General features: G+C 28.3%; 2 protein-coding genes across 2 annotated transcripts; both read right to left on the bottom strand.

Moving 5' to 3' along the window:
* Nucleotides 1–1550: 1550 nt before the first annotated feature.
* LOC135924394 (uncharacterized) lies at nucleotides 1551–3506 on the bottom strand. The gene has a single exon (XM_065459451.1). It carries the CDS (start codon nucleotides 3504–3506, stop codon nucleotides 1551–1553), a length of 1956 nt encoding a protein of 651 aa, XP_065315523.1.
* A 4486-nt stretch (nucleotides 3507–7992) lies between these two features.
* On the bottom strand, nucleotides 7993–21936 carry LOC135923980 (peptidyl-alpha-hydroxyglycine alpha-amidating lyase 2-like). The gene is made up of 9 exons (XM_065459018.1): nucleotides 21745–21936; nucleotides 15883–16079; nucleotides 15354–15467; nucleotides 13984–14056; nucleotides 13749–13894; nucleotides 9182–9246; nucleotides 8836–9111; nucleotides 8394–8512; nucleotides 7993–8220 (listed from the first exon to the last, which is right to left on the bottom strand). Exons 1-9 carry the CDS (start codon nucleotides 21877–21879, stop codon nucleotides 8101–8103), a joined length of 1245 nt encoding a protein of 414 aa, XP_065315090.1. The 5' UTR covers nucleotides 21880–21936; the 3' UTR covers nucleotides 7993–8100.
* Nucleotides 21937–22240: the final 304 nt, after the last annotated feature.

The raw sequence follows: 22240 nt of genomic DNA, 5'->3' as shown, positions 1-22240 counted from the left end.
AGTTTGAAATCGAAATATTTTATTTTAAATGTACTATGTTAAACTCCAACGTTTTAAATGTACTATGTTAAACTCCAACATTTTCAATGCCTCCTCTTCTTTTGTCTAAAATATTATCAATATTGCTTCTATTTCCACTATTTAATTCATCTCAAAATCAATCTCTTCTTTCTTCAGAAAATAAATGAGTAAAAGATGTTTTAATTAGATATACTTAGAGTTTTAACAAAGTTTCGTATACTGGTTTGGATCTTATAAATTTTCTTAGGAAGAGGTAGAGTAAATTAAATTTAAAAATGAGTAATATTGATTAGTCATTTTGAACTCAGCTAACACAGATCACAATATCAAATTGGATTTATTATTTTCAATTAATAAATGAATGATTATATTTATTTAATTAGGGTTATAAAATAATTTAATTTAAATAATAAAAATCAATGAAACTTCAACTGTTAATGCTTGATTGATATTTAGAAATTATTATTGCGAATAGAATAACTTTTTATTTGTTATATAATCTGTCAAATAATAATTCTATAATATTAAAATAGAATGTATAACTCTAAGATAATAATATACATATAAATAATATAATATAAAATCATTATATCCAAGAGTGATATTTTAACACAGAGTTTGATTGCAATTGTTAAGATAGTGAAAATATAATTTATAGTATTAATCTAGTAATTGAAATAGCATTCATTTAATAAAAATCTATACAGTCTTATCTATTTTATAAAGATAATATCAAATCTATATACAATACATAATAAAATTATAAAAAAAATCGTTCAGAGGGCTATTTAAGAAACCATTAAAAAATTTCGTTCAGAGGGCTATTCATATTTTTGAGGGAGCTCAAGTCTATGCACCCCCCTCTCCCCAGTGACGTTACTGCTAACAGCTAATAAACGTTTTTTGTTATTATGTATTCATCTAAAATCATTTCTTTGGTTGTGCCCTTTTAATAACTATAATATTTAAACCTCAGCATGTGCAATCTATAACTGATAGTATTTCTGTTTATCTTATATTATGAAATAGTGTTTTATTTTGTTTATTTTTTTGGTTGGCACAATCAATTGAAAGTAAAGAATTGTTCCCAAAGACACTACATTTTGTGAATTATAAATTTCCATATATAACGAGCAGATCCTCATGAATGATGGGGGAATCTAAATTTTCTCCTTTATTTGATAATATGTTAATCAGAAATTTTTCTATCTTGTGTTATGAGGTGTGAGTCAAAAATTTACTTTTATTTAGATGAGGGTGAATCCGAATTTTTCCATTATTTTTATAAAATATGTTAATGAAATATATATTTAGTACCTTTAATAGGAACAAATAAATTGAAACATATTTGTAGCAGGGTTGTGCATTTGACCGGTCAAATACAATTCGGTCAATTGACCGATATTTGACCGGTCAAATATGGTCAAATTCAAATAAATGTTTTTTACACCAATATTAACTTTATTTTGCATTTATATAATATTATAATAAATCTATGTATAATAATAAATATCATAATATTTTTTAATTCATTCTATAGTCAATGTTTCACCCTCCGTGGCAGAGTCTTGTTCCGATTCATATTCAATATCATTATTTTCTTTAATATTTTTAATCAATCTTAAATTATGATACACTCTTACTAATTTTCCTGCTGTAGAAGCCTTTAATCTATTTCTGTTTTTCGTGTGAATATTGCCCCAAACCGACCAATTTCTTTCAGAAGAAGAAGTCGAACTAGGAAATGTTAGTAAAATATTAGCGACTTCTCTTAATGGGCAAGGTGGGCAAAATGCATTCCACCAACTTGAGGCCGAAATTTGATTGTTTCTTATGGAAGTTACAACTTTCCACATATTATGGCTATTAAATATACCGCTTTTGCTTCTGAAATTTACTATATTACTCAAAATATTTTGATTATCACCACCTTGTAAAATACCCAATTCTTGTATTATATTACATGCTTCATCAAATTCAGTATTAGTAAGATGCTCCCCTTGATATTGGGGGTCCAATAAATAAGCAGCATTGTGAGCACATGTATTTATATCAGTTTTTCTCTTTTCAAACATAACCTTAATTTTTTTTTCTTGAGATGGAGAAAATATAGAATCATGGCATGATTGTATTATGTGTTTTTCCAAATTAAGCATCTCGTTTTTTACTTGGGCCAAAGTACATTTATCCCCTTGCACTTTTAACAATGAGGTAGCTAAAGGTTGGAGTATAGCTAAAAATTTTAAATTTTTCGTCCAAAATTCTTCGTTTAATATATTATTGGTAATTTCTATGGGACAATTATCACAAACAGCTTCTTCAACAACTGATGCTTTTAGAACTTTCTTGCATATTTGAATTTGCTCCATACATTTTATTGACGATGCCCATCTTGTTTGGCTAATTGTACTTAATGTAGATGGTATGCCATGAAGATTCTTATTACGGGAAAATACTGCAGCTGGTATGTGTTTATTCTTGAAAAATTTAACAATTTTTTTAATTATTGAAATATGGTCACTGAAGGCGTCCAATCGTTCAAAATCGTGAAAGAATAACTGCAATGTATGCGCTGCACAACCATAACATTGTATATGATTATAAATAGATTCAGATTTTAGAATTCTCCAGGCTGCTTTCATGTTAGCGGCATTATCAGTAACTAAAGAATATACTTTCACCGGATTCAATTCATGAATTACATTTTTAAATTCCTGGGCAATATAATCTGCCGTATGGCGATTTTCCTCAGTATTTAGAAATTTGTAGAACACTGGAACAGGCGTCATCACCATAAAATTAATAATACTCTCGTTTCTAATGTTGCTCCAGCCATCTGATACAATTGATAAGTAAGGAGCTTTATCTATTATATCTGCAACTCTCACCTCCATATCACCTGACGCTTTGTCTAGAAGATATCCAGCCAGCTGCCTTCTTCTGGGTAATGTGTAAATAGGACGTATTTTTTTAAAAAATTCTTGGATGTAGGGATTTTCAGTGATGTGGAAAGGTAAATTGCTCGCATATACAGCCTTTGCAAACAATTGATCCAGCTCATTTTTTTCTTTGGGATTAATTCTATCTATGAAACCGGTTATACAAGATTGAGATTTATATTTAATCGCCTTGCTTGTAGATTGATTAGAAATAAGGGAATCAAATTCTCCTGAGTCACAAGACAAAATATTGTTTATTTGATAATCATTCTCACTAATTTCACCCAATTCTTCATTAGAGTTAGACTTAGAAGTATTACAAATTACATTTGTGATATTTTTTGTAGAGGTTGATATTTTGGAATTTGAATAAAATTTTTCCTTAATTATAACAGGGCACATAGTACAGCTGCTTAAGAAATGTTTGACCATTCTATCAACGTGGGTGATATAGGACATCTTGCAAAACTTGCACACCGCTTTAACTGATTTACCATCGCGTACTTCTTGAAAATGTTTCCAAACATGATGCTTTGGTTTGACCATAATCCCTAATATATTAAAATTTAACAAAAAATGATTTTGATTATTGTAAAGTTAATCAATCTTAACTATTTTATAATTATCGACCAATTATTCCAATAATTTCTTAATATTATAAATATAATATAATAAACTTTTACCAGAATTGAATAATATTCCGTAAATCTGACCAGAACAATTAAAATGAAAATTAATTTTAAAAACCAAATATAGCAAGTGTAAGTAAAACAAATGAGAATTAATATAATTTATACTCGGCTAAATATTAAATAAAATTTAAATTTATTAAAAAATAAGAATGAAAAAATTATATTATGATTATAATAAATCGGGTATTTTTATTTTTTTTAAGAAAAATGAATTGAAAAAAATAAAGAAGGCGAGAAACGGCAATGATTAGGCAAAAAAATAACTAAAAATATTACTATATTTAGAAAAATTACATATTTATATTTTAATAAAAAAATAATAAGATTGATAAACATGCTTTTAATGCATACTAGTTAATTATATCAAAATATTTATTCGCCATTAATATTTTAGAGTATTTGACCGTATTTGACCAGTCAATTGACCGAATTTGACCGGTCAATTGACCGACATGCCAACCCTGATTTGTAGTACTAAAAAAACAATTTTCCAGATGTTATGAAGTCTATATATTAAAAATTTCCTATTCACCCATCATCAAATAAAAGAGAAAATTCTGCTGTTATTCATGATGAGCAATGTCTAAAAAAATTCATATGCATAATATCTAAGACTAAATTTTTATACATAGGAATTTATAATTTATGGCCTAAAAAAATTATTTTTACTTGTTAATATATTTTTTATATTATCCATGCAGGACAGCAAAACACTTTTCTTCTCCGATTCCTGAGATAAAAAAAATATCCAAAAATTAAAAATTTTTCCATCAAAACTATGTTACCTATGCTTCAAGACTTCTGAATAATATATCAGCTTTCAATGCATTCGCATTTGTAGCCATATAAAAAAAGAAAATAATGTAATAAAATTTAATATGTAATCAATATAAAATTTGATATCAAAAAAATATATTTAAAAAAACATTTATTTTTTAATATTTAAGTATAAAATTTCATTATTCAAAAATGTTTTGGATTCTTTATATTTATTTATGAAATTAAATTTATTATTTCAACAACATGAATCATTAATTTATCATTCATTATCTTCATATCTCCTTTACAAATCTGTCCCTCATGTCATAGTACAAATTAGAAAAGATGGATGCTTACAAGTTCATGGACCTACTTCATTCATATGTCCACATTCTGACTTTGTTCCTTTATCCCTTATCAATCAATCGATTATCCCTCCAGAAAATTCTGTTCCACCTCTTCACAATTCAAATTCCAGTTTCTCAGGTTTTTTTTCTTGTCCATCCCAAACCAAATATGATTTTAAGGATCCCCAAAGGTGCAAGATTGTTAGTTGCTAAATCTTTCGCTGACTGTCTATCCTCCCTATTGCTAAACTTTAGCAATGAGCATGTATGGCTAAAATTCCTATTCTATGGATATAATACCTTCAGGATGCCTGACAAAACGTCACATAATTCCTTTACCCAGCAAATCAAGGATGCTGCTTCGATTAAGACTCCTCATCTTCTTGAATTCAAAATGTTATTGCCTGTCATAAATAAAAGAAAATACTCACCATTTGAGATGAAGGCCAATCTGATTTGCAAGAAAATTGACCATCTCAATATAAAAAGAGCACTCAGATTGATGTCCACACATGACTTTCTGGCTGAGCCTTCCATGGCCACTTATATAAAACTCTGTAAAAAACACTCCACAGCAAACATTATCCCAATTTCCTCTCAACCTCACTCAACTTGTGCTTCTATTTTTACTTCAGAAGGAGTGAGGATTTCCTTTAATCGTGATTCTGCCCATGGCCTTGATGGCATCCGCCTCATTTTTATCCAGGACATCACTTCCCCCTCTACATGCTCACAAACTCCCATTTTTTCTAAATTAACAAACCTCTGCAATAAAATTTTAAAAGGTGAAGCACCAAGCTTTGTTTCTCCTATCCTCTTCGGTGCTAAGCTAATCGCACTTCAAAAGCCCATTGATGATATTAGACCAATTACCATCGGTTCTACCTTTCGTTGCTTAGTTTACAAGATGATATCATCTCGAATAAAGCATGATGCTTCACGTCTCTTAAGCCCCTTCCAACTTGGTGTTGGGATCCCCGGTGGCTGTGAAGCGGTTGTACATATGACTAGATTGCATTTAGAAAATCTACCCTTCAATGAATCTTTATTCAAAATAGACTTCTCTAATGTCCAATACACTCTCCCGGAATTCCTTCCTGAGTTCTTCTCGTACTCTTTTCCCTGGTTACACAAAATTCTTTCATTATTATTATCAACTGCCTTCCACCCTGCAATTTGATACTTATAAAAGTCCTCCCATTCGTGACATACAACAGATCCTCTAGGTTCCCTATTTTTCTAGTTAAATCCATTAACACGACTTGCTCACTATCCTTACATGCTTGGTATATTGATGATGGTATCCTTGGTGGTTTCAAAGATGAGGTCAATAAAGCTGTGAATTTGATCAAGGAGACTGGGTCTGCTATTGGACTCTCTATCAATCTTGATAAATCTGAATTCATCACTATCAATTCAATAGAACCAAATTCTAACAACTTCAAACTAACCACCCTTGATAAACTATATCATTTAGGTGCCTCTGTTGGTGGTAACACTGTAATATCTTCCTTCCTTCAGTCCACACTTGAAACACTTTTTAAGTTAGCTGATTTATTTTCCCTTATCCTCTTGAAATTTTTTTCAATATTCTTCATACTCTTTATGCCCTTCGATCAACTCCCATTTTTAAATTCCCCATTCCTCTCGGAGTTTATAAAAATGGGATTAAAGTCCTAATCGAAAATACTCTAAACCTTAAATTCGATGAAATTGCATGGACACAAGCCTCTTTACCCACTAAGATGTGAGGACTTGGTATCAGATCTCCGTCAAATCTCGCCTTAACAGCCTTCATATCCAGTTTTTTTTAACAAAAAATATAGTAAATTCTCATTTGATAAAACCCGACTCTTCCTATAATGATGCTATCATCGAGTGGAAAGCACGAATTGTTGCTGATCACCCTCTTCCTGAAACAAATAATCAGAAGGACTGGATTAGGCCTATTATCGGAATCTGCGTTGAATCACTCCTTTCCAGAATGCAATTATCTGACCGTCCTTTATTCTCCTAACTGCTTAATGGTTCAGGCCATGAGTTCCTTGAAGCAATTCCCTCAGTTAATTTTCAATTACAACTGAACCAAAACGACGCGATTGGTATTTGTTTAAACTGCCTTATAACCCAATTCCACACATGTTCAGGATGCAGTTCAGCCGTTTTGGGTAATGGAAGACATAGCCTCCACTGCCGTTCGTGTAAAGGTCGTATCGTTGTAATCTATGCAATTCAATCATCCTTAGAGCTTTAAGATCTGCTCAAATTCCCTCTATTCTTGAACCTTCCGATCTTTTCAGATCTGATGGGAAACGGCCTGACGGGATTTCTCAAATTCCTTGGAGCGTGGTCAATTCTTGATCTGGGATTACTCGTGTATTGATCGACTTGCACCATCCAACAAAGCCTTAACATTCTTGAGAATAAGGAGTCACCTAAAATAGCGAAATATTCCGAAAATGCATATTCATTCCCATCATTTCCACTACCCTTACAACTTTTGGGAAAATGTGCTTTATCTTTTTTTAAGGAACTTGGCTCTCACATATGCAAACTTACGGACGAACCTCGCGAAGGCTTCTTAAGACAAAGACTCGCCATAGCGATACACAAGGCTAATTACGTTTGCTTTATAGGCAGCCGCATCCCACAAGATGATTATTTTTAACTTCAATACTTTTTATGCCCCCCTCCCCATCTTTTTTCTCTCTTTGTTTCCTTTTCTTCTTCTTATTACTAATATATGTATATTGTTTATTGTATATTATTTGTAATTTTATATATATTTGTTTTTATAACACTTACCTAAATAATTATTAAAATATTTAATTTGATTTCGAGAACCTTAATAAAAAATATTTGTAAAATTTTATATATACATATACTGTTGTTCCTATTAAACTGATACCTTTTTTGTTTTGTCAATAAATCTGTCAATCAGAAATAATATTAAAAATTTTACTAAAAAAGTGTAAAATAGATATTTCCAAAACTGAGAAATAAGCAAAATTTTTAAGAATTAATCTAAAATTTAGCCGTAAGAATTCCCTATTGCCCAAATAAAGTAATCAAAGACTTAAATTGATTTTGAATTCATAAAAATATCTAGTACTTTTATAAAAGAATATCTCGGGGATATTTTTATTGTATATTTTATTTTAACATAATTCTTGCTTTACACTAGCCTTTTAATTTCCACAAAATGTGACATGGCTTTTATTATATAGCGCAATCCAAAAAAATAGCTTAAAAAACAACATTAAAGATTGTATGAAAGGATATAAGTGAGAAAATATTGTGATCAGTATTGACGCTTATTTAAAAAAATCATCAAAGGAAAGTTTATTCGTTTCCGGTTTCTTTTAGTTTCCAAACCATTTGACTCAAATCAGCCACATAAATATTTTTATCATTAGAATTAGCGATATCTTCTACCGTTAAATCATGGGGTCTTGAAGATATCTATTATAAAATTAATTTTAAAGTGACTTAAAATATATAGAGATTATAGATCTAACATATATAAATATAGAAAGATTTATAAATTATTTAATTATAAATTTATTTTATAAATATAATTAAATGGATCAATAAAAATCTAAGTTGGCTAACAAATATACGCATTTATTTATTACTGGAAATTGGTACCAAGACACTGAATTCAAAGTATCGTCTTGTAATGAGAGCTCGCCACTTAACGCGATAAATGGAGTATTTTCGTTGTCAGATTGGCATAGAACATACATTTTACCATCTAAATAAACATAAAATATTTGGAATAATGCATAATGTATTAGGAATAATTATAATATTGGTTTTTAAGGAATTTTTGTAAACTCTATTTAATTGTCCCAAGTAAAATATTTTACATTTCACTAAAGGCAATTTGACATTAAAGGCTTACTCATATTAATCAATATCAATTTTCTAATTATAATATTGCTTCTCCAAATTATTTTAACATTAAAACTTTACTTAAAGTGTATATTATTTTTTAAATTTGAAAGTATACACAAATTTTTTTGGTTTGATTACTTAATTTAAAATCATTGGTGGAAGGGGGATAAAACAATATACCTTTTGTACAGTAACTAATAGCGTATGGACGGTAATTGTGACCTTTATTGTCAACAATTTTATAACTAAAGCGGGGTAGAAAGTTGGTCAGTCGTGGATTGTTATAAGCAGAATATATGTCCAAATTATCCATATTTAAAACGCCAGCCTTCAAGCACAGGATTCTACTATTTTCTCTATCAGCAACACATATTAAATCCAAATTTTGGATCAATGCCAAACTGTGGGGAGTCATTAAAAAATTTTGCCTTTGAGATCCTAACCAATACGAATCACCTTATACAATAATTCAAATTAATTTTATTCACATATTATTATAATTATTTATTATATATTTAATGCATACTTTTGCCAAATATGCTAATTATGTTGCCATTTGCATCGTATTTAATGATTCTATGATTGCAATACCTGTATAATATTTTTTAAAAAGTTAAATTTAAAATTTATATTCTTTTGCTAAATAATTTTAATAATAAATGGTATAATAATTATGACAGTAGAGGTCCCGCTGCAGATGGGCCCTCCTCTTTTGGGACCCGTTTAAAAACTGTTAGGAGCTTATAAATGAAAAAAATTTTGTTCATCGAAGTTATCATTGATATTATGCAAAAGTAAATAGTTTTTCGATAGATAAATAAATACAAGGAAGTGGGCCTCATTTTTTAATTATCCATACGCGTTGTTCTATTATAGCCATTATATATCATGGTAAAAATATTTCACTATGCTACAATTTGCTTTGAAAATACAAAATGTGCATTTATTGATTATATTTTTCCACAACAAGCTACGCTATGGATAAATGAGTTGTTTTTAAAATTTTAAGGTGGGATGGGGGGGGGGGGATTAAATGTAATTTATCATTTGGTAACATTGCGAATATTTCTCGAAATTTTTGTGGCTTCAAATAATGATCAATTTAGACGAATCAATTAAACAATTTTAAAAAACTCTTATAAATGAGAATTTATCTAGGGGCAATAGCTCCTGAATTAAATACCGTTACTTTGTCTAAAATAATGAAAAATGTATTATCGTTACTCTTTTTAAGAAACTCTTTAAAGTTACATTAATTAGGGATATTATTTATATTTTAAGATTAATTAACAATAAAAACCAGTCTTGTTAACGCTCCTTTTTAAAAGTAGCGACTCCCGCTTCCGCTCCTACCTTCTCAAAAGGAGCGAACTCCCGCTCCCGCTACTACATATTAAAAGGAGCGCTCCCGCTCCAACTAATGGAGTGCCGCTCCATAACCGCTCCTTTGATTTTCATTTTTTTAGAAGGTACACGAAACAAAATCATATTTTTTTATCAAAACGTTTTATTTATATTATATGATATATCAAAATATTTATAATCTTTTATTAGCTTTTAAAAGTAATAAATTTTCTAAATTAGAATCTAACAAACACACACGCTTCTCCCCTAAGACCTGTTTTGCGATATTAAATAGGCGCTCCACAGGAGCACTCGAGGGAAGCGGGGTATTGTATTTAATATAAATATTTTTTAATTCATGGAATTGTTCAAAAATAGTAATTTTGCTATCATTATTTAAAAAATATCTATCCAATATATTATTTTCATGGTAATCGATTTCATGGAATCAAAGAAATCTTCCAAATCCTTACAGGGTTCCCGTGAACTAGTTGTAGCTATTTTTCCTTCGGGTATTTGTTTCCCTAAAAAATTAATTAATCTGGCTTTTAGTTCCATATTTTTTGGATCTTTTATCCATTCCCAATTCAATTTAAATGCAGGATGGACAATCGCTGCAATTATATTATCATCATTATAAATATTTGGAAATCTGCAATAAGGTTATTTAAATAGATATAATTTATGTTTTATTATAAACCTTTTATTAATACCGCTGATGAGAGACTTTACAAGAGGTTGGCAAAACTCTAAATCTGATAATTCATTTAATTTTGAAATGAGTTTAAAAATGGTAGGACTTAGGAAACCCATGTCCATATTAAGCTCCCCTTCAAGGATTTTCAGAGCTTATCTCATAGGTTCCATAACCTAAAATTTATTTATACCACTAAGATAACGATTATATTAATATTTACTTGACTATACTCTTTAATAAATTTACGTTCTTGGGAGTTAAAACGTATAAGCCCATGGTTATCACACAACTCATCAAGGTCCTTTTGTTTTTCATCTAATATTTTATCTAGCAAAACCATAGATTCATAATACGAATTCCACCTAATGGAATTTGGGCATATTAGATACCTACCCAACTTTCTGATAATTTCGTCCGCCATATTTGTAGACATATTTTGTTTATTCCACAAAGATTGACACTTTTGGAATAAACTTTGAGATACTATTTGAAAGCTTCTATCCCCTAAAGCTTTCTCTGCATCAACTGTTGCCACCAAATTAAGATTGTGACAAGCACATCTTGAATGTTGAGGGAGATAATCAAAGCTTTCTGCCCTATTATTTAGGATATCATCAATATCCACAAATTGGAAATCATCATCAATCTCAGAACTTTTATCTTCAAACATTCTAAAAAATAAAAGGAAAGTTATAATTTTAAAATAAATATTTGAGATTACCTGAATGCCTTCACAAAGTTTCTACCATTATCAGTAATGGTTTTTATCACTTTATTCTGAATTTTAAAACTTTTATGTATATCAATTATCATCTTAGCCAAAACATCAAAAGTATGCTTGCCTTGAACACGTCTTAGGGTTAAAGCTGCTGATTTTAGAGAAAGAAATCATTTTGTTGTTAATGCACAATAGGCATTTGGCCTTTAAGTTGACTTTATCATCTGTATCATCTATAAGCTTGAAATATTTTTTGTATGGTGGAAATGGAAATTCGGTTTCTTCTTCTAAAATCTCTAAATCCATAATATCTAAAACTATTTTTTATTATATATCTATAAAATGAATATTAATATGACTTACAAGATTTTTCAAAAAATTTTCAATATAAAAAGGAAAAACTGATGTTTAATGTTTCAAATGATTAGATGAAAAATCAATATAAAACTCGGCTCAACATTTAATAATGAATAAATTTAAATAAAATAAAATTTTATTTTCATTAAATTTTAATTAACAAATATATTATTAATATTTAAAAAAAAGGAGCTACTCCCGCTTCTCATTTTTAAAAAGGAGGGGCGCTCCAGTTTTTTTTGAAAAAATATAGCGGCGCTCCGGAGCGCCGCTCCTTAACAAGACTGATAAAAACCTATTTAGGAAATTTTAATATTTTAGGATGACCAATTGAAATCGTATATTTTTTATCCTTGTTATTCAAATGCTTTAATTCGGATTTTCTTAATATAAATCTTTATTGGTAATGGAATTTATATAGCAGGCAAACAATTTTAACTGTTATAATTTTTTAAATCCTACCACCGTTAAAAAATTAAGGTTGATTTCAATGGATAAAAATATAAAGAAATTTTAGAAAATTAGCTATAATGGAAAGGCAAAATAATCGCTATATATACCTCTAGCTATTTGTTTCCATTAAAATATATTCTCAAGTGATAAAAATAGAATTTGAACTTATCATAACCAAAGAAGCTTAAGATTGTTTGAAACTATATATTAATGTTACAATAATGAAGATAATTCTGATTCACACCTCATAAGATTTTCTTCTTCTTTTTATCATCCAAAATGTACCTTTGATTTTTCATAACGGAACTATAAGATAGAAATTTTGAATAATCTAGAAACTATTGTAAGCATGGCGAAAAAGGAAGGGCCAATATCATTATCGATTTTTAAAAGATCAGTGAATTATTAGTATTTTGATAGACGATAATGCAATAGTGAGTGTTTGGAAATTCTATAGTGAGGCATTAGCAGGTAGTACCTTTATATCCTTTATACAATAGTTCCAGATTCTCGTAAGATTCATCAAATTTTTAAATTGATATGCCTCGTAAAATAAATCACCTCCTCGCCCCCCCCCATTTTTCCCGGGGGAATTAACCTCCGCTTACCCGAAAGATAACACTTATAAAAATCCTCTAAGGATACAAGTGTAGGGCTCTCCAGTTAGTTTTTATTACCAAATAAAATACCTAAAAATACTTGTGGATATTATATAACAACAATTACTGACGGATCAAGATAGGATGAAATATTTTATTTATCATCATAATCATAATATTAAATATACATATATAATGGTGCATATAAACAAAAATCTGTTTTAAAAAAAGGTTGAATATGTCAAGAGTTATAGCAAAAACAAAATTATCATTTTGATATATGGATATAACACATAATAATAATTTAGAAACGAAAACCGGCGTTATTTTTAATTTTGGGTAAATATATCAATAAATTTCGGAATTTTATAAATTTTAATATTATTTTGTTCCTATACATACAAATTATCCTATTTTTATACTATCAATGGTCAAGGTTACAGATGTGCGACGGTTCCGATTTACTATTTAGGATTATTTTTTAGGACAATTTTTTTAGAATTTCTTAAAGACTTATAGTTGGGAATGGTTTAGTTATGGCCACTTCCAACTAAGCAGTAGTTTATAAAAAAATAACTAGAGCTATTTATTAGTCGCACTCGCTGTCTTAAAAAACAAGACTAATAATCATAGTCAATTTAAATAGCTTTGACTAATAATTATTTTTATAATTATTCATTTTCTTTTATCTAATGTTTTTTTTTAAAATATGGGATCATTAGTAATATGGCGATTTAAGGAACAAAAATAAAAAAAATTAGCAGCTAAAGCAGTTTAAAATTGACTCTGATTGATCGTTTGATCGTATCGACTACGACAAATAGTTAGTTATTTTTGTTGGCTAGTCGGCTAAATTTAGTCGTTTTCCTATCTTGACCATTAATGGGTTAATACGTAAGTGAATCATAAAACGAATTTGTATTACCCATCGGATACAAAAAATTGACCATTGGTAGAAGATACTGCAACGTCAGTTGGCTGGCAAAAATGATAATTATCATGACCGGCCTTGAATTTTGTTCCAAGCACAAGCGATGGCTTTGCAAAGTTTCCCATTTCGTATTTAAATACCTTGGGAATTCATAAAATATTTTTCATTTGTTAGGTTTTATCATTTTAAAAAACAAATATTAAAAGAATCGATTAAATAAAGATTTTACCTGATGCATGGCCACATCAGTAATCCAAACATTATCTTCCTGGTCTATTGTCAAACCATGTGGCATGTAAAATCTAAATTTAGATATAAATTATTTTTGGAAATAGAATTTTATTCGGTTATGGAATTAAAGTGGATTCGGAATTTATCAATTCAAAATAATTTCTTGATTATAATCTTTAAATTTAAAATTTTTTATTTAACAGAAAATGAATATCAGTATGCATATGTATGTATTACCCAGACTGTCAATTTCTGATAATTTTGGAATGAACTTTAAGAAGTGCTTTTAAGTTTATATTTTTCGCATAAATTAATATAAACAAAGGTTCATGGCGAAAAATTTCCGAAATATATCAGGTATGCACTCTATACTAGAGATCTGCGATGCCCGGCCCGGTTAACGTCTAAAAATGATTTTATTTCTGCCGGGCCAGGTTGACTGGATTATTAATAAATTCTGATATTAGATAGAAGTGATAATCCATAAAGTGTAGTGTTTTAAATTTAACCACTCTCCACTCTCCAATATTAAATATTTGTTTATTTTGGTGTTCAACCACATGTAATTCGGGTTAGGTCTTGTATTTAATAAAAAACTCAATTGGGCAAAGTAATCTTAGTAAAAAATTGAAAACGGGCCGGATGGGGTAAAGATTTAAGAAAGCCAAGCAAAAGCTAAATTCTAACCTAGACCGGGTCGAACCTAAAAATTTCCCATTTTCTGACCTTTACTCTATATATTTCTAAACAAATCAGAATTCAAATTCAAAAAATGGCTCTCACTAAATAAATGATTTAAAATTGAGAGATTTTGTATCTCCAGAGATTCCATGTTCCTAATATGACTAGTATAGTTATTAGTTATTATTGAATCTGAATTCCGGGTAAAAATTGTCTATAGTAAAAAGATTTTGACACATCTCAGAAAAAGATATCGGAATAAAAATAAATACCCCCTGTTAAAAAATAAACCGTGGAAATCCAAATTTCTTTACCTATTTTTAAAGATAAGTCAACCTTAACTTCAAATCTAATATTTCGTTAAATTTGGTGCAATTTTTATCCAGCATATTTTGATTCTGGTGTCCTTTTATCAAAGTATACCCGGATTTTTTTCCGATTACCAATAAATCTATATATCAACATCTAGTAAATATATCAGACACCCCGGCCCGGGTTTTATATTTTCAGGCCCGGTCCGGATTTTTCTAAAATATAATACATTTATTCTTAATTTTTATAGCTAAGGATGACGATTTTAAATATTCGGTTTTGCTTGGTCTGGGTATTTTAAAAAAATTTTCCTGGCCAGGGTCACGGGCCGGGTCTGTAGGTTTATGAAAAATATTTAAGTCTTTTTTTAAAAACTTTTTAGAAAAATAGGAATCGACAATCTTTCCATCTTTGGGATTTAATTTCAACAAAGTCTTTTCCTTGATAGGGCCATCATTTATATGATTGAAGTGAGAGTGATTGAAAGAACTTTTGAGATTATGAAAGTTTAATAACAAAAATGAAGTTAAATAACGAAATATGATTCTTTAAAATAATTTTGGCTTTAGGGGGAAAAGAATAATTACTAAAAAATTATAAAATTAGCATTCAACTTAGAACTTCACAAGAAATACTTAAATAATGTAATCCCAGATATTTTTGCTTCTTAATTACAAAACTCTTTTTCTTAAAAACTCTAAATGTATTTACAATTGTATATCAACTATACTAACAATTCTCATAATTTAGTTAGAAAATATTTGAAATGCAACAGGGTTAAAAACTATCTCTTAAAAGTAAAAAAAAAATATTTAGAAAATGGTAAGAAGACAACCAATCTTAAAATGGTCTAATATATTCGAACCATATAATAAATGTAAATAAATAGCATAGGACATAAAACTTGATATCCCAAATGCGCTTTCCTCTGTGCAACACGTAAAGATCACCTTTGTTGTCAAAAGATATTCCACTGCATTCACCAAATACATTTTTCCCCACTTTTCCACCTATCACCCATTCTTTTATCAAATGAGATTCACCGTTTTCTAATTCATCACGATTTACTTTATTAAACAATGTAGGTTTAGGGAGTGTATCCTTGAAATATGCATTGTTTTTAAAATAAAATTGATATTAAAAGAAATTCTTACGCGAAAAATGACTATATTCCTTTAAGATTAAATCTATAGATTTTTAGAATGTTTCATGTAATATCTTTAGAGTCCGACAAGTCTGCCCAACAGGGGCCCCTACAACGGGGTGGGGGGGGGTCCGAAGCAACTGCTTCAGTAAATTTGAGTGGGGGTACTTTTTTTTTACATCCATCATGATCATGTGATTTCTGGTTTATAAATGTAACAATAAGACCCCCCCCCCCCACTTAATTTTTAATTTAATATATTGACGGAAATTTTGGTCGATGTTTAGTAAATTTGTTATCCGAAATTTCTTGTCATAAATTATTTTTCCAATTTTAAAATATGCCAAAAAATATTAACCAATATTGACAATAGCAAAATTCCTAGAAATTGGATTACTTATAGTATTAAAATGTATAAAGTTTTTTGCTTAACATGTCTCTTATTTGGTGGTCCACACGCAAATTCAAAATGGACATGTGAAGGTCTAGATAAATGGCAAAATATTAATTGTGATATTATTCTGCATGAATCTTCACAGGGACATATGATGGCCGATTATGGAAGGCTTTCTCATAATAAAAATTCGATATTAAAATTTAAAACACCTCAGAAAGAATGTGTAGATAATAACCGTTCTATTATAAGAATGATAATAAGATGTTTAGATTATTTAATATCTCGTAACCAAGCCTTCTGGGGGAACAGGCAACAAGGCAATATGATGGCCCTTATTAAGCTTATTGCAGATTTCTGAACCTATACTAAAAATGTATACACAGCAAAATGAAGAAAGAAAAAGGGATAAAAAAAATAAAGGATTAAAAACGAAATTATATTCAAACCTATTATCATATAATAACATAAACATTCTCATTGAAACCATGAAAAATATGGTTATAAAAAAAATTTAAAATGAGATTATATTTAACAGGTGCTTTTCAATCATAGTTGATGGCACATGCGATGTTTCGAAATCAGAAGCAATAGCTTTGATAGTAAGATATGATGAAAATAGTGAGACGTCGAAGCCTGTTGAAAGACTGATTGACATATATTGTACGGAAAATACCACAGGTCTCGATATAAAGCATAATATAATATTCAAACTTGGCTCGATGAATTTACCCCTTGAATATCTAGTTGGGCAAAGTTATGATGGAGCCTCAAACATGAGTGGAAGAATCAATGGTGTGCAAGCCTTGATTAGAGCAGAGGCGCCAAAGGCAGCTTTTATTTGGTGTTATTATCGATTAAATTTAATCGTTGTTCAATTATGCCAATCAATTAAAGAACTTCGAAATGTTATAGGAATACTAGATGAGATTTATGTCTATTTTAATGGTGTAAAAAGATATGAGGTACTCAAAAAATTTCAGTGTAATGATCTGAAAAAATCGCAACGATTTCTACGCGTCAAGAATACCACTCGGTAATAGTTCCTTATTTATTTAAATTTTAAATGTTTTTTTTATTTAGAAGCTGGCTATCGTCATATAAAGCTATTGTAGATTTTTTTCAACTTTATGATGCCTTGAGGGCAGCTTTAACAAATTTAAAGGATTCTGAAGATCATGCCACTTCCACTATGGCTAGTGCTATAGTCTTTAGAATATAAAAATTTGATTTTATCTTATCACTTTGTGTTTTGGATAAAATATTGTTGATAACAAGTTTGGCTTATACAAAATTGCAAACCATTTCGAAGGATATAGGGTATGCAATAAATCAAATTCAATTGACAAAAGATTGCTTGATTAATTTGAGAAGTATAATATAAATTATTGTCTTAATTATTTTTTAATCTAATCGATAATAACATAACACTGAATTTTTGGATGTTTTTTTAAAGGCGCAAGATTTTATGAAGGAGAGAAATCTAAATTTTGATTTTGAAAGTTCTAGACTTCAAACATTACAATCCAAAAAGGAGAGGTATATATACTTTCATCATTAAATATATAAATTTTTTTTAGCTTTAAAATAGGTGTGTTTTATGCTGCACTCGATTTAATTATTATGCAGTTTAACGAAAGATTTAATGATGATTTCATGAAATTTTTACATCAAACATCATTTTTTACGCCAAAGGGAATGGCAGAAAAATCAATTATTAAAGAAGATATCGAGGATATCTGTGAATTTTACAATTTAAATTCAAGTCAAATTTTCGAAGAAATGTTGAAGTTTATAAATATTTATAAGATGGCCAAAATGGGGAATGTAATTATTACTCATGACCTAGAGGTTCAAGAATCTAAAGATTTGTCAGATTCTGAGAATTGTAAATTTATTTAATTAAAATATTTTTACCAATACATTATTTAGCTTCTTCTGATGATGATGATAATTCAGGGACTTACGATTCAGATTGGAAAAACTATTCATTTATTTTACCTTATCGTTTACTTTTAAATTTTTCTGCTTTCCCTAATTTAAGAATTTTATATAAATATTTATTAACCATTCCCACAACCTCATGTACTGCCGAAAGAGTTATGAGTAAAATTAAATTAATTAAAACAAGACTGCGCAGTATCATGAAAGATTCTTTTCTCAATAATTTAACCATATTATCAATGGAAAAATTTTATTTAAACAATTAAATACTGATGAAATTATAAATTCTTTCCCCTAATTTATCTAAATTATAAATTTAAAAATAATATTTATAAAGTTATAAAAATGAATTTTAGATAGAGATAGATACTTGTATCTTTTACTTAATTAGAGTATCTTAAATAAATTAGAATAGCTTATAAAATACAGTTTTTACTATTTATTTGTGAAGAACATAACATACACATTAATAAGAATGAATATTTACAATAATTAATAAAACATTTAAAGATGAGTTAATTATAATAATCAGGCATTTTAATATGTATTAGCCCATCCTTAGCATAAAATGAGAAGAGAGACTCGTATTTTTAATGGGAGTTGAAATATTAATTTGCAAAATATTTAAAATACATTTATTATAAAAATCAAATCTTTGAAATAATTTATCATTAGACCTTTGACATTTCGGCATATTTAAAATTGTACCAAAACTAAATAACCTTAATTGGAGCTGATAAAAGTATTAAAATGTATAAAAAATTTCCTTAATGGAAGAATAATAATTAAGTATTTATAATATATTTCGACTTAATATAATTTAAAACGTCCAGCTCAATGCTATTTGTATTACTGAACTTAGCACCATTTGTTTCACCAAAAGAAAAATAAACATCATTTTCTATATTAGATGTTAATTTATTGGTTTTATAGTTTGAACTTGATTATATACTCTGGTACTACATTTAGGGCTTCTTTTATTATTATTTTTTTTAAATTATTTTTTTATTATCCAACTCATTCCATAAGTCCTTAAAATATGGATGTGATATTGATGTCAAAAAAGCCACATTATATTCAAATCATAGGAAAATATTTTCTTAAAATCTTTTGCCTATAACATCTTGGGCAGCTTTTAAAAAAGGTAGACAATATTGTAAACTTGAATATTTAAGATAACCTATGTCCCTTTTAACTACACATAAATAATATACTTTATAATGTTTAACAAAATTGTGTTTAACCCTTTATCATTTTTTTGTTTATACAGGTTTTACATCTAGCCTGTAAATTGTCTTTTGTAAGTTTTATTTTAAAAAAAATTTCCATATAAATTTTAGATTGGGATATAATTCAGGGGAACTTATTTCTTTAAATTAAATTTCACTACAATGATTGTTAATCATCCTACAAATTATTAATATTACATAAAATTGGTAATGATATTCTATCGAGTTACATTTATATATAACATATAATATATACTTATTTCGTTTTGGTGTTGTTATTTTTTTTTCTACCTTAATATGAGGAAAAAAAATAAGGAAACAAATACAAGATTCTCGAAGAAAATAAAATATATACTGTGATGTGTAAAATTTTAAACATGAATATTAAAAAGAATCTGTATCTGTATCTTTTGTCAAGAAAATAAAAATGAAAAAGATTCAAGATTCTTTAGAGAATAAAGAATCTTAGATACAGATACTAGTATCATACAGATACTAGTATTACAGATACTAGTATCTTATTAGAAATATCAAAAAGATACTGACTACGTGATACAAAAGGATCTTGTATCTTAGATACAAGTATTCGCGGTACTGCCCAACTCTGGTTACGCCAATGTTTCATATAGTAGACGAGCCGAATGTGTGAAAACTACGGTCAGATTATGGGAATCGCCATTAAAATCTTAGAAAGAGACAGCACACTTTAAACTTTACTCACATACAATTCTAGTGTCTAAATTAAAGCGACGGTATCGATCTTGTACAAACTCAAATAGGCAGGTCATTCCTGAAAAACCACAAGCCAACAGGGAAATTCTTTCTGCTATACTATTAAAAAAATTATAAGCAGAAGTATTAATAATTTTTTTTTCAAAATTATTAACAGAAATAATATAATAACTCGACTAAAGGCCTGTAAAAAGCATAATACTTTTCAATACAATTTATGGAAGGGGGGTCACCTCAAATGATTAGTCAATATGTTCTTAATTGGACACAGATATTTTTTAAATGATTTTTATTTATAAATAATTTAAATTTTATGAAAATTTTGAAGAGTTTGCATACCCGACTGTTAGTGATAATGCCAAACCTCGAGGCTTACAAAATATTATTTTGGCTAAAATCTCAATCGAGTCGTTTATAAAAATTGGGCATTTTAATAAAACTAGTCGGAAAAAAGCTTGCCAATTTAAATTAAAGGAGATTTCTTTAGCTATTTAGATTTGAACTGAAAATATATAATAAAATATTTTCCAAATTAATTTGAATAGCATTTTAAAAAGATATAATAATTTATAAACACAAAAATATAAGTATATTTTAAAAGAATTTGAAAATCTAAAGTTTACTTATTATTTCAAAGTGATATACAACCATTTTTTATTTATTAAGAGGATTACGCAATTTCTCATAATTGGATCTATGTTGGAAGATTCTCGACTCTTTTATAAGCAGCTTAGGATCAGGGCCACCCGATATTTGGTTATATATAATTTTAGTTTCACAAAATAAGAAAGATTAAATGCTTTTTAGTATGTCTCTCCTATTCAAATTTCACTTTTTATCAAACGCTCACATATGCCCACTTTATGATTCCTATTTTTGAACATCATCAGTATGTATACACATATTTACACTAATAGAACCCAATTATTTATAAGTAATTAATTTATAAATCATCGAATACATGAGGCTGATACAAGTATTATAAAATTAAAATTACATTGCTAAATTCCAATGTTAAAAATATTATAAGAATTGGCCCATAATTTTACATAACTTCACGTTATATTCATTTTTTAATACTTAATCAGGTTGAGTACTTGTTGAATAATATTACAATTATTATCATACAATAACTTTCCTCCTGTATTACATCCTTAATATTAGATATAAGTACCCGACGTTTAGATTAATTTGAAAATAATTAGGATAATTTTTTGACCATAACATTTTTACTTAAATAAATTAATAGATAAGAATAAATATAAAACTTCAAAATGAGATAGAATAAAAACACTATAAATGATAATGAATATAAAATTTTACCTTGTAATCATATGAATCCACGAGTGCTGGATATTCATAGTTCCAACTATAAGTAATTTGTAAGCAAGATGATAATATTAGTAGCAAGGTAATTAAATTGAATATATTTAGAAATGAATGCTCAATTTTTGGCATTATTTCATGATAAAAGTTTTTTTAAACATTTCAAACAAACATTTTTTTCAAATACCATATTTGGTTAATATTAAAGAGAAAAATAGATGTCTTATCTATGGCCGAATTAAATTAAATTTTTTAAAAAAATATATTTTTTTATAATTTATCGATTATTTTGTTACCAGTTTTCATTAACTGAAAGCGGAAGAGGCTCACAAATAAATAAAAAATAATCAATAATTTACCTTTTTAATGTCGGATTTGTATATTACAAAGTATAAATGGATTTAAAAAACGCGATATTTATATACAATAGGAAATTAAATTAATTTTTTTTTCAGTTGCTGTTTAACGGATTCATATTTAACCGAAAAAATTT

The sequence above is a fragment of the Gordionus sp. m RMFG-2023 genome, chromosome 2 (genome assembly GCF_954871325.1).
Source record: "Gordionus sp. m RMFG-2023 chromosome 2, tfGorSpeb1-WG-v2, whole genome shotgun sequence".
Classification (NCBI taxonomy): Eukaryota; Metazoa; Nematomorpha; class Gordioida; order Chordodea; family Parachordodidae; genus Gordionus; species Gordionus sp. m RMFG-2023.
The sequence above is the reverse complement of the archived record's forward strand: the minus strand, read 5'-3'. Positions and strand labels throughout refer to the sequence as shown.

Coding starts and splice junctions, on each gene's coding strand:
- LOC135924394 (XM_065459451.1), bottom strand. CDS start 3,506: ATGGTCAAACCAAAGCATCATGTTTGGAAACATTTTCAAGAAGTACGC.
- LOC135923980 (XM_065459018.1), bottom strand. CDS start 21,879: ATGCCAAAAATTGAGCATTCATTTCTAAATATATTCAATTTAATTACC. Junction 13,895..13,983: donor CTGATGTGGCCATGCATCAG/GTAAAATCTTTA, acceptor TGAATTCCCAAG/GTATTTAAATACGAAATGGG. Junction 8,221..8,393: donor TGTCTTGGTACCAATTTCCA/GTAATAAATAAA, acceptor ATTTTATAATAG/ATATCTTCAAGACCCCATGA.